Source organism: Triplophysa dalaica, chromosome 12 (assembly GCF_015846415.1).
Source record: "Triplophysa dalaica isolate WHDGS20190420 chromosome 12, ASM1584641v1, whole genome shotgun sequence".
Classification (NCBI taxonomy): Eukaryota; Metazoa; Chordata; class Actinopteri; order Cypriniformes; family Nemacheilidae; genus Triplophysa; species Triplophysa dalaica.
The window spans coordinates 6,818,927-6,846,870 of record NC_079553.1 but is presented as its reverse complement, the minus strand read 5'-3'; the positions used below and the strand labels follow the sequence as shown (position 1 = coordinate 6,846,870).

At 36.7% G+C, this 27,944-nt stretch overlaps 3 protein-coding genes across 13 annotated transcripts; 2 read left to right on the top strand and 1 right to left on the bottom strand.

The window, feature by feature from the left end:
* The first annotated feature begins 1,765 nt into the window (after positions 1 to 1,765).
* Positions 1,766 to 13,888, top strand: cblc (Cbl proto-oncogene C, E3 ubiquitin protein ligase). 10 transcript variants are annotated; one of them, XM_056761972.1, is made up of 14 exons: positions 1,767 to 2,231; positions 2,593 to 2,722; positions 2,900 to 3,547; positions 7,038 to 7,184; positions 7,286 to 7,442; positions 8,345 to 8,466; positions 8,664 to 8,801; positions 8,894 to 8,981; positions 9,242 to 9,373; positions 10,140 to 10,331; positions 11,670 to 11,816; positions 11,985 to 12,028; positions 12,214 to 12,263; positions 12,487 to 13,887. In XM_056761972.1, the coding sequence occupies exons 3-14, from the start codon at positions 3,159 to 3,161 to the stop codon at positions 12,651 to 12,653; spliced, it is 1,773 nt and encodes a 590-aa protein (XP_056617950.1). In that variant the 5' UTR covers positions 1,767 to 2,231; positions 2,593 to 2,722; positions 2,900 to 3,158; the 3' UTR covers positions 12,654 to 13,887. The 10 variants fall into 10 exon arrangements, with proteins under 10 accessions (XP_056617952.1, XP_056617950.1, XP_056617949.1 ...); XM_056761971.1 differs by having other exon boundaries at positions 1,767 to 2,366; XM_056761970.1 differs by having other exon boundaries at positions 1,767 to 2,370.
* A 171-nt stretch (positions 13,889 to 14,059) lies between these two features.
* Positions 14,060 to 19,308, top strand: irgq1 (immunity-related GTPase family, q1). Its single transcript, XM_056761979.1, has 3 exons — positions 14,060 to 14,128; positions 16,944 to 17,675; positions 17,761 to 19,308. The coding sequence occupies exons 1-3, from the start codon at positions 14,121 to 14,123 to the stop codon at positions 18,458 to 18,460; spliced, it is 1,440 nt and encodes a 479-aa protein (XP_056617957.1). The 5' UTR covers positions 14,060 to 14,120; the 3' UTR covers positions 18,461 to 19,308.
* A 1,326-nt stretch (positions 19,309 to 20,634) lies between these two features.
* On the bottom strand, positions 20,635 to 25,720 carry irge4 (immunity-related GTPase family, e4). Of its 2 annotated transcripts, none has more exons than XM_056761985.1 (3): positions 25,476 to 25,720; positions 25,237 to 25,278; positions 20,635 to 22,583 (listed from the first exon to the last, which is right to left on the bottom strand). In XM_056761985.1, the coding sequence occupies exon 3, from the start codon at positions 22,565 to 22,567 to the stop codon at positions 21,401 to 21,403; it is 1,167 nt and encodes a 388-aa protein (XP_056617963.1). In that variant the 5' UTR covers positions 22,568 to 22,583; positions 25,237 to 25,278; positions 25,476 to 25,720; the 3' UTR covers positions 20,635 to 21,400. The 2 variants fall into 2 exon arrangements, with proteins under 2 accessions (XP_056617963.1, XP_056617962.1); XM_056761984.1 differs by lacking the exon at positions 20,635 to 22,583 and adding an exon at positions 22,732 to 24,445.
* Positions 25,721 to 27,944: the final 2,224 nt, after the last annotated feature.

Genomic DNA, 27,944 nt, shown 5'->3' with positions numbered 1-27,944 from the left:
TCTAACTTTAGTTGAAACCAGTAACTTTGTATTGAGATCTAATGTATTATGGCTCCTGTATGACATATCGCTTGTTGCTCCCTCACTCTTTGTAAATCGCTTTGGACAAAAGCGTCTGCTAAATGACTAAATGTAAATGTACTGTAGGAGCTCTTCCAGTCTCAAGTACCACCTAAACGGAAATCATCCCTTAGCTAATGCGGAAGTAAACGCAAGTTCATCTTATTGAACATAATTTAATTTTCATCACCAATTATCATAGTAGAACAGCTTTCTCAAGCAGTTTGTGATGCATTTTGGAAACAGGAGATGAGCCCCTGGTCTAATGCGCCACCTGGCTTGAGAAACCCGTTCTCAAAGACTTACTTTTAGTCATTATTTGGGTAGCACACATATTCTGAATGCCTTCGGCAGAATTCAAATGAGCCATTTTAATCTAGATTAATCTAGATTAATTTTGGAATTAATCTAGATTAATCTAGATTAAAAAAATTAATCTATGCCCACCACTAATATATATATATATATATATATGGTATCCCATGGGTTTCACATGGGAATTCACACCAAAATATTCCAAAAACACATATTTTACGCGTGCACCACATGTGTTTATTAACCCACCAAAATCCCATGTCGTTGTGCCTTTTTTCTCTTATTTTAATTTTGAGCTATTCTTTAAACCAGGGGTCTTTCATTGTAAAAAAAAAATGTAAAGCATGGGTACAGAAATATAACAACCAATGTTCTCTTTAACCTGCGAACGTGCGCGGCCGCGCGTAATCATTGACGCTCCCGCGCATTCCAATTTGATCCTGCGTGCGTGCGGACAAAAACATCAATTCAGGCAGCGGAAGCAAGCAATGGAAGAAACGTTACACATGCATCATATCATATGCACGCAACGTCGAACTTTGACGTACGCATTACGCGATAATGCAATGGCGTGTTATTTATACGCAATTGATGAGACCGGGTTGCAAAGTCGGTAGATAAGAATCAGTGCATTCAATGTCTCCCTTCCGATAAAAGTACGCATGAAAGGAGTTGTGTGCAAATAAAATACATTCTCATATGTTTCTGAACTTCATTTCAAATTGGTTAAAACTGTAAAGCGCTAATTTGACAGCCAAATGACACCACACCGCTTCTGCATTGTAAACTCTGACTGAACTATCGTGACGTTACGTGTTTAAAATCAATGAAACGCGCTCTAAAACAGGTTGCCCCGAAAATAACGCGGACTGGTTGCATCATGTTGCTCTAAATTAAAGTCTGATATGATGCTCTCATGTAACAGCCGAGACAATGCTGATCCACGAGAAAGACAACGGAGATCAGAATGATAAAATATCGGTGTGTCTGCAATACACAGAGAAGCGAAAGAAATAATGACACTATTAAAACGGACTAATTTTACATCAGAATGCGTTAAAACTGTACTTCTTTCGCATCCATAGACAACCACTCACCTCCACTAGTCTTTGTGCCAATAACCAGGGTCAGTCATCTCATTGAAGCCTTAATAAAAACTAAGATTCAAATAAATGTTTAATTATCCATCTCACAGTAAAATAAAAAAGTTTGATGCTACAAAACCCTTAAAATAGCAAGCAATCTATATAAAACATATACACAGAAATGTGTTTAGCCGTTGTGCAACAATAACATAATAGTGCTTATGTAAAGTCTTGACATAATATTGCTGTGAAAATAGGGTTGTTTAAATAGCTCCATTTACACATTTAGTATAAAGGGGTCCCTGCTCCATTCATCTCTCATCTAAGGGGTCCTTGCCCCGAAATACGTTGAAGACCCCTGCTTTAAACTATCCTGAAGACATTATAACAATATAATATTATTTATAAAAATTCAATACACATTAATTATGCATTCAAACAGAAAACTGTTAAATATCAATTAATACTAATATTAATATGGTAAAGTATAATACCATTTTTAATTTAGCTAAAAAACAACTCTACTGCACTCTCTTTCTTACTCTCTCGCTCCCCTTTCTATAGTCTTTTGTTACGTAATCAGGAAGTTGTTTACACATGGTCGGCCCAATACCCCCCTATTCGAACAGCGTCCCAACTCGCTCACTCTCTGACTGCTAACTACAAAGAAAACAAACCTGTTTGTCTGCCTCTTACCTACCCGGAAACTGATCAAAGAAAACGAGAGAGAATATCTGCAAGTCTGCAGTTCCTGTCCTTAACCAACGTAGTGTGAGTGCTTCTTCAAAATTTAGGACACAAGAGATACAATCACACCGAGTGACAGAAAACATATGGAAGGGAGAGATAATGGCTGAGAAAGAGCACTGAGTGTCAGAATGAGTTGAGAGATCGTGGGACCGGGCTGTTGGTATTTCAAGTACTTTCAAACTTTCTATGTGATGTTACTGCATGTTCCCTTCATATCATATTTGTAATGGACAACGCAAAATATGTTTTTTATTACAAGATAACTTTTTTTGAGATACACATTTTTTGAAGACACATGGAACCAAGCTACGTAATTATTGTAAAGGGTTGCTTTTGTGTTTGGATTAGCATACTTTTTCTTTTCTTGTTCTGCATGTTGAAGAATGTATCGCAACGCTCTGCAACTTGTGGAACGTATCAGAGTAACAATGGGGACAAAAGTTTGGCATCGATTTATAGCAGCTGATCTTACCTGTGGACCTTAACATTGACTAAACAAGATTTTTCGACAGGTAATTATTCAAATTATTGAACATGCTCTCTAAACTCTATATAGCCAGTCATAAAAGGCCAATGGGTTACTGTGGAAGGGGTTTCACAAGAATCATTCTACATAAAAATAGATCTTACTTCGAAGAATAATGGAGAAACAAAGTATTCATTTGTTATTGCATCTGACTGTTAAATAGGTAATTGCTTCAAAGTGCTTTCATCAATTCATGGCATCTCTGATAAAAACGGATATCTAGTCATTCATGTATTCAAGCGCATAAGAAGACATCAGCATGACCAACACTTCTGTAAATGTGTGAAGGAAATGAGTGACATCAATACCATCTAAAAGGACCGTTGATTCAGGCGCATGTCTGCGCATTAAGGGGAGCAGAAAACACTCCACGTGTGACCCACTGGATACATGAGGCCTGTTTACACACTGACTGAGCTTCAATGATGGCAATGGCTAGAAATTCAGGGGCCGTAAGCCGAACCTTAATTCCTGAATCTTCTCACTCTATGTCCCAGTGCCCAACCAGCGCTGACCGTAAACTCTTGAATAAAGCTATCAAGAGACTGGACAAACTGCATAAACTCTCCACTGACCCGAGGCTGGGTCTTAAAAATAGCCCACCGTACCTCCCTGAGCTTATGTCGGAGACCGCAAGCCTCCTAATAGAAATATGGGCTCCCTACAGGGGAACCGTGATGGCCGTGCCACGAGGGGACGAGGGCGAATATCTGAGGATCCATATTAAACACTTGGTGGACAAGGCGGAGAGAGCTTTGCTACTGTTTAAGAATGCAAGAGAGAAGATGTTTGAAGATTCTTCGAGCTTCAGGTAAAATGAGCCCAAAGTTGTGTACGAAAAATTTGTATACACTATGTATTTAGAAGATTCCATTACTTGACATATTAGAATTGATCAGGATTGGTTTAAAGATAATTACAGTGCTGAAACCAAACAAGCTAAATGATAAAAAAAATATATGAATCCTGTTAGTGTTTGGAAGCTTTTTTAGTATGAGCGCGTCATATTGGAATAATATGTTTTATGTTTATGTTTTACACTTTTCAATAATGCAAGCAAACTGGGTTGTTAAATGTATGATGTAGCCGGACAAGGTTATTTAAATCATATTTACAAATATAATCATGTAGTCAAACCATAAATTATTCAGACACCAGATATCATTTTTGATGTTTTTTTATCAGTGGGTACAGGACAATGTAGTTCATTTACGTAAGTGAGGATAGAAAAAAGTATGCAGTGACATATTATAGCCAAAAACAGTGGACTGCTAGTAAAATTGAAAGACACTTGGGACCAGATTATTCAGACACTTTGACCTGACCATTTTTCTGACCATTAGCTCCAAATTTATTTTTCCTTTTAATTTAACATAATTTTTTTCTTAAACAATAATGTTAAACCGAATTGCGTACAATTGTATGTCCATTAGAAAACCAGCTGCAAGGTCGTCCATTTGCAATCACAGACACAATCAATGAATGTTAAACGACCCGTTTAATGTAAGGTTAGAACAATCTAGGGGTCAACATGCTTTCTAAAATAGAGTCAGCCATCTTTTTCCCAATACACTTTATGCCATAATACACTTTCATGTAATAAAGAGCAAATCAAGAGTGTATGATTCTTGACATTTTATTCTCATTTTAAACAGACTGTAAAGCTGAGATGAAAGCCTAATGGAACTACCCCTAACTCTAAATCTGTAACCAAACAGTTCTAAGTCACCATTGACTACCATATTAAAAAAATGCTTTATACATTTTTTGTTCTGTTGAATGCAAAAGAAGATATTTTGAATAAAGTGGCAAAGCAAACAGTTCTGGGGCATTTTCCATTTTCATTTTTCCTACTATGGTAGTCAATGGTGGCCAAGAAAAGTTTGGTTGCAAACATTCTTCCAAATATCTTTCTCTGTGCTCATCGGAACAAAGAAATTTGTACCGATTAAGAACAACTCGAAGGTGAATAAATGATGACAGAATTTACAGTTTTGGGCGAAATGTCCCTTTGAACATACAGTATATAATGAAGGTAATTTGCAACGTCTTGAGAATTTGCATCGGTTTGCAGAAGAAAAAAAACGCTTTATCCCGATACCATCACCACAACCTCGGTAGAAAAATATATTTTAAATCTTAACCAACCAGAGATAGACGTGCCCCTTAAGCCCTCATTGTCCAGCTCAACCACGTTCCCTGGTCTGATGTGCATACTAATGACCAATGTTTACAGCGTGCCATTATCATGGAAATAGAGGAAAATTCCATCAAGCAGTGCAGGCCAGCAACTAAACTTTATGTTTTAGTTATTTTTCTCCCAATTACAAGATCAAACATTTGAAGCCGATAACCGATATATTTGGCCGATATACACTATCTAAATAATTATATCAAGTTCCATAAGACTGAAACGAAAGACAAAAAGTAGTTAGTTGTTTTATTTGAAAACATACACTGCAGGAAACAATGTAACCATAAGTTCTCTCTTTCACCTGAAAATCGTATACCGAGCCTACTTTGCACTATAGTTAAAGATTCTTTAACCTTCAAAGTTTTCTGGTATATTTTTTATTTAACAAACAAATTATAGACGTTCTTTCAGAGCAACCCAGCCACATGTCTAATAGGTCTCAAGACTGTATCTACTTACAGTACCTACATAAACAATGTTTTGCAAACAGCAGAAAGTTAATGATCACGACAGAAAGATAGTACTGTGCTGTATTTTAACTGTGAACAGTACGCAGCTGAAGAAGTTTAACCAGAGCAAATTATTTATGATTTATGTTCTATAATATATCGCCGGAAAAGATAACATTAAAAAATGACCATTTATCGTCCGATACAGATATGTCCCTATTTAAAATTTACGTATTGACAGAGAAAGAGAGGAAGCAATCTAATCAACACTTTTGTATAAAATTCATGTTAAGTCATCTATTAATTTTGTTAGTTTGAGTAACTTTAAGTACTAATATCTTCTCTTCACATCTCGTATGATCAGCTTACACACTGCCCTAGATGAAACACAATTCATCATTATGTAAACTGTGACCAGTTATTTATTACAAAGTAAGAAATAATGACACAAACTTAACACAGTACATACATTTATGTGGGTAAATTTAGCTCAGGATTTGGGTTAATGGACAGGATGGTGTCAATGTGTGGTGGAAAATTAGAAACGTGACAAAAGGAAACTTCAGGCCACAGAAGCAGTGTACTTTCCGTCCGCAGCACAGATAAAAGTAAGACGACAAAATGAAGGGTTTGTGGCATAGCTACTACTAGCCTTCAGACAGTGACAAAAGTAGAAGAAAAGTAATAATAGAATGGAAAAACTCTGCAGCCAACAGCCACTAAAAGATGTCTCGCATGTACAAATAGATTTAGGCATCTAGCAGACGCCAAAGCAACTAACTGTTAAGCGATTCAACATAGGAATGCAATAATACGAGAAGTGCTATAACAAGTTACTAGGTTTCAATCGGGTTGTCTAAGAATATTATAAGGAGAGTTTATGAATACACAAAGCTAACTATTTTAGACATTATTACAGTAACCAGAATCACAAAGTCGATTACTTCGATCTTCAAAAATTATTACTTCAGTGTTTTATAGTTTAAACACTGGTAATTTTTATGACCTAAACAATGCTTTATATTGAAAGGTTTTCAGTTCAATAAACCCAGTTTGCAGATTTGGGGCATTACTGGTATAATAGATTACAGAAATCCATTCTGTGGCTTGCTGTTGAAGATGCTGCTGTTACCACGGCAACTTCTTTTACCAATTAGTAATGGAAAAATTCTGTCAACCGCGCCACAAGACCCAGGACAGGATGCATCAAAGTGCTACTTCCTGCTTGTAGTTTGTGTGCATTGTGCTTTGTCCAATTCTGTGTTATGTGTGTTAATGCATGTCAGAATATGGTGCATTTGTTTGTTGATATAATTCTGTTTCACACATCCACAAACAATTGTGCATAATATGCACAAATCAGCAAAAAACACCACAGCTTTCCTGTGCACAGGATGTTGCCCACGTTATATTCACATAGAAATACAAACTATAATTTAAATTAAAATTAATTCAGAAGCTTTACTTTGGTGTTTTGGAAGTGCAGGTTTCAATTACTTTCAAGTACTGTTGTCATTTGCTTTGTTTCCTTCTTGAGCATTAAAATGAATATTTTTTATGCACACTGGATCTCTTGAACTTGACTGTGTGTAAGTAAGTGGAAAGAAAAATGTAACATTATTGGTATTGTGGTATTATTGGTGCATTATTTCTTTTAGGAGAAACCTTACTAAGCTGTCACTCCTGTTCAGCCACATGTTGTTTGAGCTGCGATCAATGTTTCCTGGAGGGCGTTTTCAGGGTGATACCTTTAGAGTTACCAAGACAGAGGCGAAAGATTTCTGGAGGAAGGCCTTTGGACACAAGTAAGTCAAAAATAAATATGGAAACGTTTACTAACTAGCTTTGAAGAATTGAACTCTATGAAGTCTCTCTCTCTCTCTCTCTCTCTCTCTCTCTCTCTCAGGTGTATAGTGGAATGGAATGTTTTTAAACTGCATCTTAAAAGGGTTCACTACTTTGAAGAGGGGATGGAGGCTATGGCTTTGAAGTCCACAGTTGATCTCACTTGTAACGATCACATATCGGTTTTTGAGTTTGATATTTTCACCAGGCTTTTTCAGGTATCCTAAAGGGTAATTTAAATTGTGCTTAAAAGTTTACATACACTTGCATAATCTGGAAAACGCGGAAACATTTGGAAAAATAAGAGGATTTTTGAAAATTAAGGTTTATTTTTAATTTAGTCCTGCCCTGAAAAAGTTATTTCACTAAAGAAATGTTAACATAAAGTTCACACTAAAGAACAATAACAGAATTTCAAAAAAATAGCTCAGTGCAAAAGTTTAGACGCCCCTGATTCTTAATACTGTATGATGTTACCTAAACAATCAATGACTGTTTTAATGTTTAGTCATAGTTCTTTAAGGGTTTCTTGTTTGTCATGAGTCATAAGACTGTCCACTGATCTTCAAAACAATCACCCAGGTCCTCCACAATCTTTGCTTTTTCAAGATTTCTGGATATTTGACTCATGTCCAGCAGTAACTGTATGATGTCAAGATTCCTCTTTTTACGTTGAGGACAATCAAGAGACTCATACACAACTATTACAATAGATAGAAACATTCAGTGCTGCCCACAAAGTCAACACCATTCATTTAAAGTCAGATGGGTGTAAACCTCTGAAAATGTTTTGGTGTATATTGTTATAGTTTCATTTATACATCTTATTTTTTCAAACAAACATACATGTTTTTCAGGAAAAATATATATATATTTTTTACACCAAAACCATTTTCTGTTATTTTGCCTGAGTGTGAACTTTATGTTAACATGTCTTTAGTTAAGTAACGTTTGTAAAATAAACGTCAATTTTCAAAAATTCCAAATGTTTCAGCTTTTTCCAGATTCTGCAAGGGGTGTGTAAACTTTTGAGCCTGTATATATACATTCAAAGCAATGCCATGTTGGGATCATTCCCAATATAAAGTAACATAATTTCTGGTGTGCATACTGCATTTAGCCCTGGTCAACTTTGATAAGGAACTGGAATCACCTAGCAGTAACTCATCCTGGATACATGGCATTTCTCACATACGACCAAGTCAAGGCTCGACTAGAGCACTACAGACATCGTCCTGGCAGGTAAGACACCCAGAAAGACGATTGGTGTGAATGAAGAAAAACCTGCAGATATGAGGTCTTATATAAAATGTTATGTAGGCATGACATTTGGAAACCACATCTCTAAACAGATCTCTGTCAGTCTTATTTTTGTGAACTTAAAAACGTATACTGTATGGTTCAGTTTCTCTTGTTTCTATCTTTATGTGCGTTCACAGCTACATCTTTCGTCTCAGTTGCACACAAATGGGTCAGTGGGCGATAGGTCACGTGACCAATGATGGCAACATTCTGCAAACCATTCCTCAGAACACACCTTTGTTTCAAGCACTCATCAAAGGGTTCAGGGAAGGCTGGTGAGTTCATAATCTGTAGTTTAAAAGGAAAATACTATGAAATCATAAGTGTCATTATAATATTGACATATTTTTAAAATACTTATTCTTAGCTACTTATACCCTGATGGGCGTGATGTGAACCCTGACCTTACCAGCCTGTGCAGTCCAACTCAAAAGAGTCGAGTCAATGTAACAGAGGTAACAATTTATAATCATAAAACCAGAACACGCATTCATATAACGTCTATCGAAAATATTCACTGTTGATTATTACTCTTTTGGGGTTTATTTTGCAACAAAAACAAAACTTGGAATAAAAACATGGAGATTATGGGTATTATGGGTGCAAATGTTATCTCTGGTTTACACCGTTCTTTTAAATGCACAATGTTTTTTTCCCCTTTATGCAATTTGACCTCTTTTTCTCAGCATCGATCGTTTATCTGTTCTCTCTTCAGGAACAGTACGAGTTATACTGCGAGATTGGCAGCACCTTTCAGCTATGCAAAATCTGCACAGAACGAGACAAAGACACGCGCATTCAGCCCTGTGGACATCTGCTTTGCCAGCCCTGCCTGACTGGATGGCAGGTATATTCTTCTTCGTATTCTTATTGTGCTCAAAACATTAGATCTACTTTGTATGATGGTGAGGTTACACCGAAAAACCCACAGGAAAATAAACAGTACACATTACATGATTGAGCTTTGCCTTGTTGGTCAAAAATACATAGTTGAAACATATTTAAAATAGAATTTACATGACAAAATGATGTGGTTGAACTTTCCCCAAACATTCACACAGTGGTGAGCCAGCATTTTGGGTAAAGTACTGTTTGCCACAGTTTGAGGCTGCGTGATCTCACATTCTGGCCCAAGCTTCCTGCCTGAGTTTGATCAGTTGATATGTGAGGCTATTTTTCCACCTTAAGTCACACTTGACACCATTTGGAGACAATCTGCCACATCTTACAAATAAAAATGCTAACTGCTAAACCGTCAGAAGACGTAAGCATTGTGGCAGGATGTGCCATGCCCTTAGGCGATAAAGTAGTAGTTGCCCTGTCCGTTAGCTATTGCAATTATCGTATGTGAATTTAAAATGTAAATTTCTGCATAGCTGTGACCTCCCTGAGCTACTATTGATAGTAACTGCGCACAACCACGGCCACAATCACGATTCATTTCAGGGACTATATATTCTCTATAGAACCCATGGTATTTAATGATTTTATGGTATTTAATAAACATGACTATATACACTGTGTGACTAAATTCACAATACACCACAGCCCCTCGTATCTTGTGACGTAGTTTATGACGTGATAAAATTGGTGACATCCACTCTCATTAACAGAAGTCTGACGGACACTCATGCCCCTACTGCCGCTGTGACATCAGAGGCACGGAGTCTATCCTCATTGAGCCCTACCTGCCAGCGAGAGACAGAAGCGAGGGATCAAGGGAGGAGGAGGAGGAGGAAGAGGAGGAAGAGGAGGATCATGAGGACGTAGAGCTGGTGATGAAAAAACTGGCTTGCATGAAAAAGGTGGATTCTGCAGACTTTTTATGCCCTCTTGTATTGATTAAAAGTTAAATAAGGTTTAATGTGTATACATTTTTGTTTATTAATCTATCTAAACGTGTTAAGACACTAAGGCGACATTTGAAAACGCATGAATTTCATAGCAAAATGCAAATATCTATCTATACAGCCTCTGCAAAAAAACGATCCCAGGCTTTTTATCAAATCACTTATAATCAAATCACATTTATTGTCACATCGCCACAGCACAAGTGCCTTGGTGAGGGAAATTCTTGAGAGCTTGCTCCAGAAAGTGCAGAAATAATTTATGTATCCCTGGACGAAAAAAACAGTCTTAAGGGTACATTTTTTGAAATTGAGATTTTTACATCAGAAAGAAATAAGCTTTCTATTGATATATGGTTTGCTGTATAGGACACCATCTGGCGGACCAACAACTGTTTACAAAGCGGGAATTTGAGGAAAAAAAAGCTAAATATTGAGAAAATCACCTTTGAAGTTGTTAATCTGAAGCACTGTCGCAGGCCATCCACTCACATAAAGAAAGTTTTTATACATTTATAATAGGAAATTTATAAAATATCTTCATGGAACATGATCTTTACTTAATATCCTAATTATTTTAGGCACAAAGAAAAATCAGTAATTTTTTACCCTATAATGTATTTTTGGCGATTACTAAAAATCTTCCCGTTCTATTTAAGACTGGTTTTGTGATACAGGGTCACATATAGGCAGTGCTATTTACATACATGACAGTGTGCAATACACACATAAATATACTTGGTACACTATGTACACAGTGTACTGTTAGACATCCTTACAGTTATCAATACACATTATACACCATATACACACATTCTGCATTATGTAAACACAATAATATGTGAGGTGCGGCAGATTATACATAAACTGGATACACTAATGTCATGGATGTGCATTGGATGATATTCAGTGGTAGTGGATAGATTGTTGTTATAGTGCAGTGTGTACTTGTAGTCCAGTTTGAACTGTGTTAGACGTAAGTGCAGTGTGTGGCATATCGTGAAGTGGCAGTAGGGTGTAGGGTGTGTTAGTTCTGACAGTTCATTAGGCAGATAGCCAGAGGGAAAAAGCTATCCCTCAGTTGGCTAGTGTGTATCGGATGCTCCAGTCTTCCTGAGGGGAGCAGAGAGCAGTATGTGGGACGGGTGGCCGGAGTCACTAATGATCCTCCGGGCTTTCCTTATACACCGCCTGGTGTGGATGTCCTGGAATTATTATTATTTGTATAAACTGAAATATGGCATTTATCATGAATAAACCCTAGACTACACAGTGCTTCTTTCTTATTATTAACAGATATCACAGGAAGAGTACAAAGTTCCCGGCGCCAGCCTTTCACCTCCTCCTCTACCTCCAAAACAGTGTGTATCACCCAGTCCATCTCCCAAACCACGCTCTAAATCTTTGGACATGGGCACTCAGAACATGGCCCTGTCCAGCTTGGTGGGTGTGGCTATAAACAATACTGATAATTAATACTGGGCAGCGCCCTCAGTGGATAATAGTTCACAGTTTAAACACGTATTATAGTGGGAACCATGGCAATGTATATTTCTTACATTATTACCTGTCCAGCTCTGCTCAAAGAGGCTTATTTTATTATTTTCCCAGAAAGTCAAACACAGTTTCCAGCCAATTCAAACCAGTGCAGACAGGTACACATAACAATCATCACATGACAATTATCATTTATTATCAGGTGCTTTTCGAAGTGCACATCCTCTTTAGACCCACATAGTTGTTATTAAGTGTCAGACACTCTTAATATAAGCATGGAAAATCAATGCCTTAAAAGTATTGCTTATATTTTTGATTGAATCCCATTCAAACTTACCTTTAGAAGTGAGGACTTCTCTGGAGAAACCTCGTCTTTAACGTCGAGGACACATAGTAAGTATCATAACTGCGATTCTTTTGTGAACTTATACGAGTTTATCCATTTAATGAACAACGGTTTAGTTTTGATATCCACTGAAAAGCTAAACACCTTGCTGTTGCTTTTGTTATACTGACATCTAGTGGTAAGCGTTGCTATTACACGGGGTTACAGCTTGATGACCAAGATCAACGAGACGCCACGTCATTCCTTGGTTAATTCCCTTGTTTTTCTTAGGTGGGGTGACCTGGGAAGGACCCTCAGAAAGTGTTAAAAAGAGGAAGTACGAGAAAAGAAGGGATAATTATAAAGATGCTGAGAGCAGAGCGGAGGATTCAACATCTGTTTCACCAACAAACCTGAAAGTGACTCTTCATCGTGACATCAGATATAGTCTTTTATAGTGTAAAATAGGCATAATATCGGCAATTGTCTAAAATAGGAACTTTGGACTGTAAAAAAAGAGTTAACTGATTCAATAATCACCAAATTCAGAACAAATCTAGCCTGTATGTTCACAGTTGAGCTTCTCATATTGGCAAATCTGCTCTTACTGACTCAATTACATCAATTTTACAATTTTTACATTGTAACATCTTTTATATTCTACCTCATGTATACTATTTTATTAAGAAAAGCTGCACATTAGTTATATTTTTCTTTTAAATCTTTTTAGACAAATTGTGGTCTCTGGGTGTGCCCTTTATGTTATTGCAAGGCTTTGTGTAATTTTTTTTAATCAAAATCCTTGGGAGATTTATGTTTACAATATAAAATAGAGACATTTTCAGATAAGAGATGTGACAGCATTCTGTGTGAAAACATGATCTGCTTATGCTCACTGAATATTTACTGATACTGAATAAATTTAAACTTTAATGGGGTGACATCAGGGATTTCATTATATTGAATTGAAGTAAGAAAATATGTGGTTGAATACCTGTAATATCTTGCATTTTGCATTTATGAATTTGACAGATGCTTTTATTCGAAGCAACTTATAATGCATTCAGGATATAACATGTACATTTTATAACTATGTGTGTTCGCTGGGAATCAACCCACAATCTTATGTGTTACCAATGGCTGGAATACACTTGCAGACTTTCAAATCTGAACAGATTTTTTTTTAAATATACATCATACACTTGCAGACTTTTTTAAAGTTTCAGATTGAAACACACTAACTGATCAAATCTGTAGACTGACACAGACTTTCTGCAACAAGTCCAGACTGAAATCTGGCCAATTTTTTTTTTTTACTTTCATATATTTTTAAGCACTTTGTAGCAATAGGTTTTTGCCTCAGTTCTGTGTTTGCTTTTTTGGTATCCACAGGATTCTCAATAAAGTAGTTTATCTGGACCAAAGTGCATTCGCTTTAAAAGCTATCAGCAATATTGTTAAGGGTGTACACTGGAAAAAGATATGAAGAATCTGTGCTCCTTAGCCTATATTACATGTTCCTTGTATGTTGAATTTCAACCCGTTCCACTTAATCTGTGTGGTTTACCTAATTGCATTTAAATGTGTTAGTTAAACACTTTTTTAGGTGACAAATATTGTGTCTTAAAATAAAGTCTAAAGCCTAAAACTACTGCGGAGCAATCTGTCTATGAAGCCTAATATTTGTTTGTACATTTATCTATGTTGCATGTATGTAGCAAATCTGTCACCAAGTAAAAAATTTGATTGACCCTAAACCCTCTCACATTTAATGAAATAAACAGATATCATGGATGCAGAGGTGATAATAACAGCTAAAAATACATGTTATGAGATGAACGCCCCTCCTTCCTTTCTGCCTCTGTCTCAATCTGTCAACTGCTTTCGCTTCCGTGTAAACTGAAACTGGCACCGAAGGCAGTGCAATGGCTGGGTAAGTGTTGTCGACATTTAATGTTTATATCGTACTGACTGGCTTTTCTAATGATAGATTATAGACAAGTAAAAGCGATACATTTTGAACGAGTGTGATTGCTAAATTCAACGACGTAACGCAGTGCTGCACTCGCTGCTATTGAGTTTCTCAGCGTAATGTTGTGTTAAGACCAAACGCGAATGGCGCGTTAAGAGCGAGTGATTTACATGTTAAGTCAATGCAAAGACGCGATAGACCTCCTCGCGAATGACGTGAATGACGCGAATCGAGTTGAAAAATATGAACTTTGGCGAAAATTCGCGCCGCGTTAACCAATCAGGAGCTTGCTCTAGTAGTGATGTGATTATGATGCTGCGAGCGGAGTCAGAAATCCCAAACAGTTAGACTATTGTAAACAGTGGCGGTTCTACATTGAATCACTCCCCGGGCGAGATCCCCTCTGGGTGCCCCCCCACATACTCCCACCCATCCGAGAGAAAAAAAAGCCATGTTTTACCATAGCTATATAAGTGTAAGACGAACCTTATATTTCTCAATTGCACGAATCCTTCAACAGAACATTTTAAAAACACAATTCTGCACAAATCAGTATAAGTTATAATAACTTAATTATACTCTTTGTACATAAAAGTGACAACATATGTACAATCATGATGTAACACGAGCGGAGAACAACAACAATATAAAATATTAAGAATAATATACAAATAAAATGTAGAATAAATATTCTAAATAGCACAAATCCTTCATCACACAAAAGCAAATCTAATTATTACACTAGTGCACTAACAGAAAACACAAACTAAAACCTGACCTTTCTGGCCTTCCTTGATGCAAAATCATCAATAATGTCATTTTACGAAATCTTAGATTAGATTAGATTAGATTAGATTCAACTGTATTGTCATTACAAATCTGCTGCCCTATTGAGTGATTGATACTGATGATTGCAAGGCCAGTGAGCCGTTCCTGAGACATGGTTGAGCTCAAGTACGACTTGATCAACTTTAGTTTTGAAAAGCTTCTCTCTGCTTGAGCCACAGTGACTGGCAGAGTAAATGCAATCCTGAGAGCAGTCCAAAAGTTGGAGTAGATCTCTGATAGATCCTTATCATGCATAAAAGTGATAAGTTCAAGGAGGCTGATGGTTTTTGATGGCTGACCAGTGACAGAGGATTCTCCAAAATACTTTAGAAGTGCCCCTGAATTTGCAATTGAATTGCAATTGAAATTGACATCAAAAGACAGTAGGCTACAGTATAACTCTTATGAATTGCAAATTTACATAAACATGCCCTTACATGCCAAATGTCTGTCATGACTCATTATACGCTATAATAATCTAATCTAAGGGAGGAACAATTAGCTCCTTGGTTACTGCCTCGAATTATATGGTTTGTCACGCAACAGAGTTATAGCAAATGTTCGTCTTTGAAACTTCCTAAACATATGTTAATTTCGTTGGCTTATTACAGGGCCCAACATTAACCCCAATGATGGAAATAAATAATAACTTTACTTGTTACAGTTTTGTTGCAAAGCACAATCTTATGGTGAAATTAGATCTCGTGTTTGTTGAGATAAAACCGAATTATTGTTGTATAAGCATAGCAAGCATCATAGCAAGAAGGCTAACAAACGTCAGAGTTAACGTTACCACCCATTAACATTAGCCCTTCATTGATGACATGGATAACGTCACCGTAATCATACAGAGAGAACGTAGTGCATACCTTTATCTTTTGCTCTTTTCTCCTCTTCTACTTTTAATTCTTTTCCTATATTGGGCACCTGACGGCTTAAACTTTTTTCTCTCCATCGCTGTCGCTGTGTTTATCTGGCACTCGACAATCAACACATTTCACATCCCCCCAACACTGTCACTCACGACCAGAAGTCAAGACTAAACCACTTCACCTCCACATAATCGTTTTGGATTTCCTTTTTTTATTAGCCATTTCACACACACAATTCAGAAAAAAATCATGGAAAATATAGGCTAGTGCTTTAATATTATGATTGAAATGTGCGTTATTTGGAAGAAAGTCAAGGTGTGACTGACTTTAGCCCACTAAGTGGATCCCCCCTCCTTGTACGCTCCATTTGGGAGAGGTGACCTGTCCATCGCGGGCGCGGCCCCTCCCCTTTACACTTTTCACACAGCTTCTGCGCTTCTCAGCAAGCAGGGGCGGCAATTCGCCAATTCCCCACACAGACAGTTATATTATAGATAATGGAAACCCGTTTAGCGGCGCAGATTATTTTCAGATTATTAAGTGCTTTTGCCGCCCCCCACGTGTCGTGAAAATTTGGCGCCCCGGGCGGCTGCCCGGTTCGCCCGTGCCTAAAACCGCCACTGATTGTAAAAAGCATATGCTTTATACAGCAGAATGAGTTATTCATTGCACGGTGGGTAAACAACATTTAACTGTTCAAGAGGTAGATGGCCTGAGGGAAGAAGCTGTTTTTGTGTCTGGTTGTTTTTGTGCTCAGTGATCTGTAGCGTCGACCAGATGGCAGCATTGTGAAGAGATGATGGCTTGGATGTGAGAGGTCCAGGGTGATTTTCTGAGCCCTTTTCCTCACTCTGGATGTTCATTTACTAAACTGAACATGCAAAGTCCTAAACATGTAACAAAAACACAATAAACATTCTACAGACAAGACAGAAACAAGAAGGGCATAATGACATTATCATCACATGTACATTATTGAGGTGTCCGATCCAAACAATCAGTAGTGGAAAATAATGGAACCACTAGACTTTTTCTTTCTTTTTTGAGATTATTAATTTTTACTCATTACTTCATAGATTTAACAAGCCAGAAAAAATTCCAGAAGATTGCATTGGGAAAATCAAGGAGCTGTTTGCCGCTGAAAACCCTGCACAAATTGCGCAAAAGATTGCTAAGCTTTTGCAGCTATATGGCTGTTTTAAGATAGATATCGCTGTGACTGGAGAGTCTGGTTCTGGAAAGTCTTCTCTCATCAATGTATTCCTAGGACTGCATCCTGATGATGTCGGGGCAGCTCAGACCGGAGTAACGGAAACCACAATGAGAGCAACTCATTTTCAGCATCCAAATGTCCCCCAGTTCAGACTGTGGGATCTTCCAGGCATGGGCACACCCACCTTTAATTCAAATAGTTATGTAAAGGAAATGAACCTTGACATATATGACATGTTTATAGTAGTCATATCTGAGAGAGTCAGAGAAAACAACATTCTTTTGGTTGATACAATTTCGCAACAAAAGAAGCCGTTTTATGTTATCAGAACCAAAATCGATAATGATATGCGGTCCCAGAGACGGAAACGTAACTTCTCTGAAGAAAATGCATTGAATAAAATGAAAGAGGACTGTGAGAAGTATTTGAAGGAGAAGAACCTGGACTGCCACGTGTTCCTAGTTTCAGCACACGAGCCATTGAATTATGACATGCCGAAGCTCATGGACACTTTCAAGACTGAGGTTCCTCAAATTAGGGCTGAATTGTTTGTAAGTTTCCTGGACAAAATATTTCATCGTTGGTTTACAGCAGGGTAAGTTTTTTAACTGCATGTAAATTCATGTTAAAAACAGTTTTCAATAAAGATTAAACGTTTTTGCATTTTTTATTACATGCAGGAATGCTACACTACATGCCAAAAACACTGGAAAAATACAAGCTGAAGATATTGCAAACTTACACAGTATGTATAAAGAGACAGGCTTTGGAGCTGTGAAAGTCAAAGCAGTCTTGGACGCCCTGAATCACTTTCAGCTGGATGTTGCAGTTTTGGGTGAGACGGGGTCTGGAACATCTACTCTTGTAAATGCCTTAACTAGAATTGAGAAAGACATGTATGGTGCAGCATCAGAGTTCATCGGCAACCCAGCAGTGAGTTCTGAATACAGAGGTGTCCGGTTCTGGGACATATCTGGCGTAGAAGGATTCATGGCCTCAATGTATGAGATGAAACAAGATTTGCGTAATCATGACTTCTTCATCATTGTCGTATCAGACTGGAAGGAAGCACGGCATATAAAACTAGCCAAAACTGTCATTGAGTTACGGAGGCGTTTCCTTTTGGTCCAGACAAAAATCGACTGTCATCTACAGGGTCAAGGAGATCAATGCTGTACTGAGAGCGAAATACTTGATGGGCTTCGGGCACAGTATACCAGAGAACTTCAGAGGGCAAACCTGCAGGAACTGCAGATTTTTCTCATCAACAGCCTCGACAGAGATGGACAGGACTTTACGTATTTGGAGAGTGCACTGGCCTTTGAACTCAACGAAATCAGGACCATCGCATTTGCACATTACATAGCAAAACTACTCTGAAAAAAGTAACAGCCCAGAAACATGTCCTAGTAACATGGCCTGGTAAACTACCAAACCTGGTTAGGGTGTTGACAAAATGTTAAAGTCGATTTGGTTAAGTGTCTTTCAAATCAAAAATTGTAAATGTACATGCATGATACCATGAAGTGCTTTAAAATGATTTAATTTCTTATCTCATCACACTATTTAAAGTTCATTGTTATGTGTTTTACTTTCTTTTAATGCCAATGAGAAAGATATTAGCATTTTGATCTTAGAACTGGAATGTGATTTAATGCATTAATGTGAAAGGGATTTGCAAATAATCCATACGTATGTAATATATACTGTACAGTACACTACTATTCAAAAGTTTAGGGTCCCTTTGTAAGTGAAGTCTCTTGAACTTGAAAGCTTCTGTAAAAGAAAAAAGTATATAAAATAATGAAATGTCAGAGATGTCAGTTAAAATGGTTTGTGTGTTGTTGGTTGACTGATGTTAATGCATATTTTGATTCCTGTCAACCCTTTATCCCATCAACAATTAAAGAAAAAAGCCCCAAAATGTGTTTGTTGCTGGCATGAGGTGGCAAATTTCTTGATGTTCTTTTAAGTTGTGACACTACATATAATGACAATATAAAGGATCACCATGTAATCTTTCTATTAGAGGGTGTTTGTTGATGCCTTTTGAATTAAATGTATTATTTATTTTATAGATATTGACCTAAACAGAGTTCTTAAACACGATGTGAAAACTCCCTTATTATCATCACTATATGGGGTGCACTCTTTTCATGTTGTTTGTTCAAATTAACTGTTAAGTTCATCTTTAAAGCTGATGTAATATAAATTGTGTGTTGAAATGATTGTAGGTGGGGACTTAAGTAAACCTTTTTTCTCTTGGTAAAGACCTGTTCAATGAGTGAATTCATGAGGATAACTTCCCAGACACATCCCAGGGTAATACTTTAAGAAATTGGTTGATAAAATAACAAATAAGAATATTTGAAAAAATACAATGGCAGTCAAAAGTGCCCGAGAACTGTTTGCTGTCCTAAATTCTTAGACATGTCTTCTTTTGTGTTAAAGAGAACAAAAAACGATGAAGTAATTTTTCCTACTACGGCAGTCAATATGGGGGGTACCATTCTTAAAAGTATTCATCAGAAAATATTTCTCCGTGTTCTTCAGAACAAGGAAATGTACACAGATTAGGAACAGCTCGAAGGTGAGTAAATTATGAAATCAGTAGGGAAGTATCCCCTTAATAGTAGTTGAAGATGGGAAAACATGTTAAACATGAACATAGTTTCTTCACAAATAAGCAAATATTTAGGTCAAATGTAGCAATTTACTGTATCAGGTACACAGGGTAGAGGACAGAATTTATGACACCATGGTAAATAATGCACTAATCTTGTACATTATCATTTCTCTTAGTTAATTTACACTATTTTAAACAATGTAATGAGTTATAATCTGTAATGAGACCTGTTTTGATATTCAAGGTGTTAGTATAATTCTACACAGTACTTTAAATTTAAGTACATTTTTTTTCTTTAAGCACATTTTTTAAATTAAGGTTTATTTTTTATTTAGTCCTGCCCTGAGCAAGTTATTTCACTAAAGAAATGTTAACATAAAGTTCACACTAAAGAACAATAACAGAATTTCTAAAAATAGCTCAGTGCAAATGTTTAGACGTCCCTGATTCTTAATACTGTATGAAGTTACCTAAACAGTTAATGACAGTTTTATGTTTAGTCATAGTTGTTTAAGGGTTTATTGTTTTTCATGAGTCATTAGACTGTCCAGTGATCTTATAAAAATTATCTAGGTCCTCCACAATCTTTGCTTTTTCAGCATTTCTGGATATTTGATTCACGTCCAGTAGTGACTGTATGATGTTGCAATTCCTCTTTTTACATTGAGGACAATCAAGAGACTCATACACAACTATTACTATAGATACTAAGATAAGTATAGAAATAACTTGCTCAGGGCAGGACTAAATAAAAAATAAACCTTCATTTTCAAAACCTCTTTTATTATTCCAAAAGTTTCAGCTTATTCCAGATTCTGCAAGGGATTTGTAAACTTTTGTATACCACTGTATATATGCACAATTTATCTTAACTGTTATTTTACAGTACATAGAACAGCAAGAATTATTTGGGGTTTACCAGCAAGTTTGTATAGCTTTACTATCACATGCGTCAGGTTGTCATCGACAACAAAATATACAAATAAATTCTCTGACAAAACACCATGCGTCAGTGATAAGAATAGGCTTGTTTCATACTGTTCCTTTGTAAAATTCCTCTTACTGCTTCGCTCGGGCATGTTTTGAGTCACACATACTATGTGAAAGTTGAAATGATTGTTGAGTTGTTTTCCAGGATAAAAGCTCTTACCTACATCACTACAAGCAAAGGGGTGTAAATGTTTTTTCTTTATTTTCTTTCTTAATATTTCTTCATATTCTCACATATGCATGTACATATACATACTATATAAATTTAAGTTATAAGAATCATCTGAAAGTCTACGTTGCTTGTAAACATTCAAACATGGCTAATGTAACATAGCAATCACAATGACAATCAGAATAGATTTGTTGACACCATTAACCCAACTACATATGCCCACAAGTTTATACCACAAACAACAGAATAATACATGAAAAATGTAATGCAATACAGTAGCCTATGTTAATGTAAAGAGAAGAGTATTGCAGCCAAAATAATCAAGCATACAGTAATGTTATTTGTGCTCAATAAAAATTCTACGTTAACATTATTAGATTATTAGAAAATACTGTATATCCAAAAACCACCACCCAAGATATGAAGCACACTACTGCGCAATATTCAGTATCTTTTCACGATTGATCTCCGTTCAACCAGTTTTATTTTTGGCCTGGTCCTGTAGTTTTCCAATAGTTGTGCCAGTTTACTTTTATTCATCCAAACCTGCCACTCTGAGAACTTCCGTCATATCTTCTACCATTTCATCTAGACCTTGACTCAGGACAGTATATGTATGTTTAAATGCCTGAGTAGCATTTTGAAACCTTTTCCCAAAAAGTTTCATATCAAGCAAGTTTTCCAAGCTTGTAACTGGGCATGTTGGAGCGATAGGAGGCACAAGCCTATTTTTGTCCATCAGCGCTAACGTGAAAGGGGATTTTATTGGTAATTTTAGATGTGAGACAGGCATGTTCACCCTCTCAGAAAGCTTCTCGATTGATTTCTCATTCAACCCAAACGCCTGGTGGCAACCCGTGAAAAACGCCACAATTACTGACTTTTCAAAAGCCAAAGACACAAAAGGGATAGAGAAATAGCCACCAATGCCTGAGACAATTGCAGAAAGCATGATGAACTTCTCCATGCTTATTTTCTTCTTCTTTAGCATAGTCAGAGAGCACACTGGCAAGGACTGAAGAAGAGCAAATTGCTTTTGTTCAGAAAGCTCTGACTCTATGGTATCTATCAGGTTTTGAAAATCATATTTCCCAAGGTCATAAGAGGATATTAAGAACACCTCTGGGTCTCCAACTTCCTTCAAGTTTCTACGACAGTCTTCCCTGATTGTGCAAAGCACCTGCTGCTCATCGAAATTTTTGCTGCGTGTCGCTGCATTAATGTCATTGTCAATCTTGCTTCGGACAAAATAAAAATGCTTGTGCTTTTTTTTCATCTCCTTAGCCAAAAAGACATCATTTTCCTTAAACCTAGTTGATGAAATGATGATAAATAAATCATAAGTCTCAAATTTAACTGTTTTGAGGTATTGGTCTGCCTTGAGACTTGGCATACCAATCCCTGGCAGGTCCCAGAGTTTCACATTTGGCTTTGTGGGATGGGTGTACATGGTAACTTCATTTGTGGTTTCGGTTATTCCAGTCGGTGCAGACATATCTTCATCATCATCCAGACCACGAATAGCGTTAATGAAAGCAGATTTGCCTGCACCTGTTTCCCCAGTGACTGCGATGTTGAGAGTCACATTGTCAAGAAAACCAAGTTGTTCTTTAGCTTTTGCAACAGCTGCACTTGGGTCATGTTCTCCTAGTGTCTGCAATGCTCCAGAGAAATCCGAGGAAGCAGAACAATGGGCCATTATGCCTGGTTCTTCACTGTAAGAGAAATAGATAACACCTTATATAAGGTCAAATTAACGCATGGTTCAAATGACGTGTAACAGCAAGTCATGATACATATATATTTATTTTAAATAATGAAACGTTAAAGTGCACAAACATTTATCACAAAAAAGTCAATAAAGGTGATTAAAATATGTTTTTTTATTTTTATAATGTGTGATTATATATGACAACAAATACTTTTCAATTTAATGACACACTGTAATTAAGAAAAACTGCAGATTTCAGGAAGTTAAATGAATACTATAATGAATAAAACCAACAAAATTATGATGACGTGGTGGTAGTCAGGACATTCACTTATGGAGTAAAGGTGGTATTCAAGATCTTTTAGCAGTGTGTAACTATACACAATTATATGTAACAACAAATACTTTGCAATTTAAGGACATTTTGAAATAAATAATGTAAGAAAAAACTGCATATATCAGCAGGTTAAATGAATACTATTATAAATGAATAAAACAAAAACAGAAATTATGATGACGTGGTGGTAGTCAAGACATTCACTTATGGAGTAGAGGTGGTATTCAAGATCTTTTAGCAGACCCCCTAACTGTACCTCCACCTCCACAAAAAACCCTTTTAGTATGCTTAAATTCAAAAAATAAAACATGATGAAAGTTTAATAAAGAAATGCACACTTGGGCCAACTTAAGAGTTATCACATACTACATCCAGCCCAGCCACTTTTCTGATTTCTCGAGCCATCTCTGCCAATTCATTTAAACCTTCTCTCAAAATGTACATTGTGGTACTAAAGGACAATCCTGCAGCAGCAACACTGCCCGCAATTGGAACAAGACTCATTACATATTCAGCGCTAGCCAGCCAAGCTAATGTGGAAGAGACTTGAATCCTGCTCATTGTTTTCTCCCGGATTGCAGAAGCAATTTTTGACTTCGCCACATATTCTGTCAGCGAAATGTTCACTTTTTCAGAAAGTCTGGTCAGTGACCCATCATCCAAGCCGAATGCATAGTAGCACCTTATGAAGAAAGAAAACACAATTGCGGCATCACATGCTACTGATAGACCAGGCACAGGGATCACTGCTATACCAGCAGATGCAAGAGATGCAACCCAGATTATCCCTTTAAAGAACTTGATCTTCTGTTCAAGAGATTCAGCAGAGCACACTGGCCAGGCTTGTAGCAGAGCAGATCTCTTATGGGAGGGTAGATCTGCTTCTAGTGTGTTTCTAAGCTTTTCAAAATCATATTTCTCCAATTCGAAAGATGATATCAAGAAAATGTTTGGGTTTCCCATTTCCTTTAAGTTGTTTTTACAGTCCTCCCTTATTTTGGAGAGAACTTTCTGCTCATCAAATCCTTTTTTCTTTTGTTCTGATGAGATGTCGTTGTCAATCTTGGAACGAACAAAGTAAAAGTTTTTCTTCTTCTTCTTTATTTCTTTAGCCAGCATGATGTCGTTCTCACGGAACCTCTCTGAGCTAAGGATAATGAAGAAATCATAGGTATCGAATTTGACCTCTTTAAGATATTTATTTGCTTTAAAGTTTGGGGTTCCTATTCCTGGCAGGTCCCAGATTTTCACATTTTGCATTCCAGGATGCTCATACTTGGTGACCTCCACTGTAGTTTCTGTAACTCCAGTGGGAGCCGCAGCTTCATCATCATCACTCAGACCTCGAAGTGCATTTATAAATGAAGATTTCCCAGATCCTGTATTTCCTGTCACAGCAATGTTAAGCGAAACATTCATCAACTGGTCAAATTCAGCTAAAGCTCTTGCTTTTGCCTTCTCCAGTGTGGACTCCCCTGATGCGTTTACTGCCTCCATAACATCAGAGTTTTGAGTTTCCATGGTTTAAGCTGCAAAAGTTACAAAAGTACTTTAACATTTCTACTGTGTGTCCAGGTATTGCTTTTCTGCTTTTGGAAATACAGCTGTCATGATTTTGCTGCTTTAATCATAACTGTTGGCAGGCTTATGAAAGCATTTTACTGTGTAATACGACAGCACAAAACTTCTTTCAGTCTATTCAAACATGCTCATTTACATTTCTTCTGGGTGTTAGAGACATAACATTAAAAAAACGTCCTTTCTCACCCACAAACATGAGTCACATTAAACTGTATAAACCAGCTCTGTCTGAAACCGCCTAGCACTATAAAGTATGTGAAACTCATGAGTAATATGTCAGAAACCTCATAAAGCCAAAATTACTAGGCAAAAAAATACACGGATGGACACTATTCTATCCCATGATGCCACGGTAGCTGAGCAATGGTCAAAGTCGAAAAAATATAAAAAAATTGTGTTAATCAAGTGCCCCACACAGAAGTACTGAAGTTCTAATCATCAAAATGAATAATTGATGATATAATAAACAATGTATACCTTGTGTTGTGCAAACACTATCAAGGATGTATTTATAGTTCTGACAACTGACCCAACCTTAGAACTTATCACTCAACTGAAAGCTTTTCCAATCCAGGAGTTTTATATATTAATAAAAGATTATAACATTTTCATCGTACAAAGCAATGCAAACTTCTGTATAACAATGAAAAGACAACAATAAAATTGAGTAAAAAAAAGATAAAACAGACATTTAACAGTTGATATATTTGAAAAGTATTGCTGGAATCTTTCTGCTGACCTTCTCTGTGGAATTTTTTATTTTCCTCTGTGCTCTTCTGCCCTGTCAGGATCAAATAAAACCACCATTTATAAAACAGATAACATAGACAACTGTTCAACCAATCTCTATTAAAATAAATCTACATATTTAAAAATTAATTTTCGAAAATGCCATCAGGTTAGCTTAACTTGTAAAACTGCTTTGACAATACATGCTATTGTGATACTATCTAGTTAGTTGTAGAGTTTTGAACTTACCTCGAGCTTAATATTTCATACAGATGCACTTGCAGAGCATTCAGACGCAAAGCCCTTGTGACTAGGCCTACTCGCTGACCGCAACACCAGTGTTAAATTGCTTCCCGGATTTAATAAGGTGTTTACGGTTTCACTGGCCGATAGCATACAACAAAGCAGGTAAGTCACGTCACCAGTCCTACCCTTGATTCCATTACAAACACCACCACCTTTATCCCGAATCGAAAACGAAACAAACGCATGAGTTTCACACGTATTGCTAAATTGTGTGGTTAAGACGCCCCTTAGCGGTGAAAAGCAACAAATACACAAATACATACAGTACGTGGTCTGTTTTCGGATTTTTTTTATCATCAATAACATTTATGTGCTTCAGTTAGAGGATTGCGTTGGTAGGTCATGGGTTTGATACCCAGAGAACACACATATGCAATATTCACCGTGCACTTTAAAAAAGGTTCTTTCAAATGTAGGCTATATGTCATGCAGTGTTTTCTTTAAAGAAGATGAAGCAAAAGAGTTAATGTACCATTGAACTTAATTTACATTACAGTTATATACTTGACAGACACTTTTATCCAAAGCGACTAACACTGCATATCTTTTATGTATGTTCCCTGGGATCGAACCACAACCGTCAGCTACCAAGTTATAGGACCTAGATAAATTTATATCTGTGTTGTATTAGAATCACAACGTAGGCTACATGTTATAATGTACAACAACATTAAATATTAAAACAACAACAACATTAAAGATTAAAAGTCATTGTTGATGATTCTCTCAACATGTAGATAAATTGCACTCCTAGTACAAATGAAAATTATATTTTTATATTAAACATGAATAGAACCTCTGTCTTAAAAGCAATCATATCAACACTTGTACAATTCCTCTAAGCACTCTTAATCAAATGGAAAATGTATAAATATTTAAGGGGAATGAGAAAAACACAGCAGTACACATTTGATGACACACAATGAAATTGGACATGCTCCAAAGGCAGACAACATTAACAAAACACCGCACAATAAAATTTAGCTGAATATATATATATTAACGTTTATGCAAATTTTGCATAAGGCTTATGTGAGTAAGTTATCATAGTGTCAGTGATAAGTTTTTTCCTAAATAAGAGAATTAGAATTGGGAAATGATACACCCATAGTATCACCAATGGCCCTTGTACAGCAAAAAAATACTTCATAGTCCAAGTTAGTTACCAGTTGTGAATTAAATCTATACTGTGACAATTAGTAATATGGCAAACTAAGTCAATCGAAATGATCAATAATGGCAAAAATGTTTCTTATGTATGATTATTATTTTTATTGCCAAACTCTGTGCTGTATACAATGCTGCATGACTAAAAACAGTTTTAGTTATCAATTATCAAGCATCAAGGAGGTAGAACAAGGCGACCTCAGTTCTAATGTTCAACAACAGACTCTTGAAAATATTTTCTTACTATGTTTCTGGGACGACTCCTGAGATAGGCGCAGGCTCCCCGTGACCCGAGGTAGTTTGGATAAGCGGTAGAAAATGGATGGATGGATGTTTCTGGGACCGTATTCATGATTCGTAGAAATCAACTTCGAAACCTTGATTTACATACAAATATTTTTACACATAACGTTATTTAAGAACTGAATCTTTCTTACTTAAAGTGCCTTGAAAAGATAACTGTTAAACACTGGCAAAGACAGTAATTCATTTCATAGTGACATCTAGTGGTCACTCTAAGAAATATAATTACATTACAACAGAATTTATAACAGCAGTAATACTGTTATGTAGGCTATATCCATTTTGTAAATATTAAAGAATGTACAAACAATATTAGGACTTAAATATACTGTACATGCACGTCTGGAAATAAAACATATTTTTTCTCTCTCTAATTGCTTTCGCCAGCATGACGTCATTTTCTTTGAATCTCTCGGACGAGATGATGATAAAAAAGTCATAGGTTTCTAGTCTCACCTCTTTCAGATATTTCTTGGCTCTAAATGTGGGACAACATCAGGCACTTCATACAAATGCTCACATTCTTGTGTCCCAGGTGTTGTGTTAATATTTTTCTCTTCAGTAATTTAATTTGCTCCGCATTTACCGACATCACTGGCAGCATCCTGAAACAATCTTGCAACGAACAGTTCTGGCTTGTCTGTTTTTATCATATTTTCGTAGCCCTCCGTAGCCTTCGGTCCATCCTTTGCTTGACTGACATCAGTGGGGTTTGTCTCACCAGCTTTTTTTGTCAGTTTAAGTTTTTTTATATAGCATCATGCAAATCTTCTACATTGTCCATTTTGAGACATTCAGGGCCTTCTGTTTCTTGTCAAGATCTTCAACCATGGCACTCTCTGGTTTAAACACACCTGTTGGCTCTTCATTTGTCAGCTGAAGTGCAAATTTGGGATTGATTCTCGATTTTCTTTTGTATAAAAATCGGCGTGGTCCCTGAAC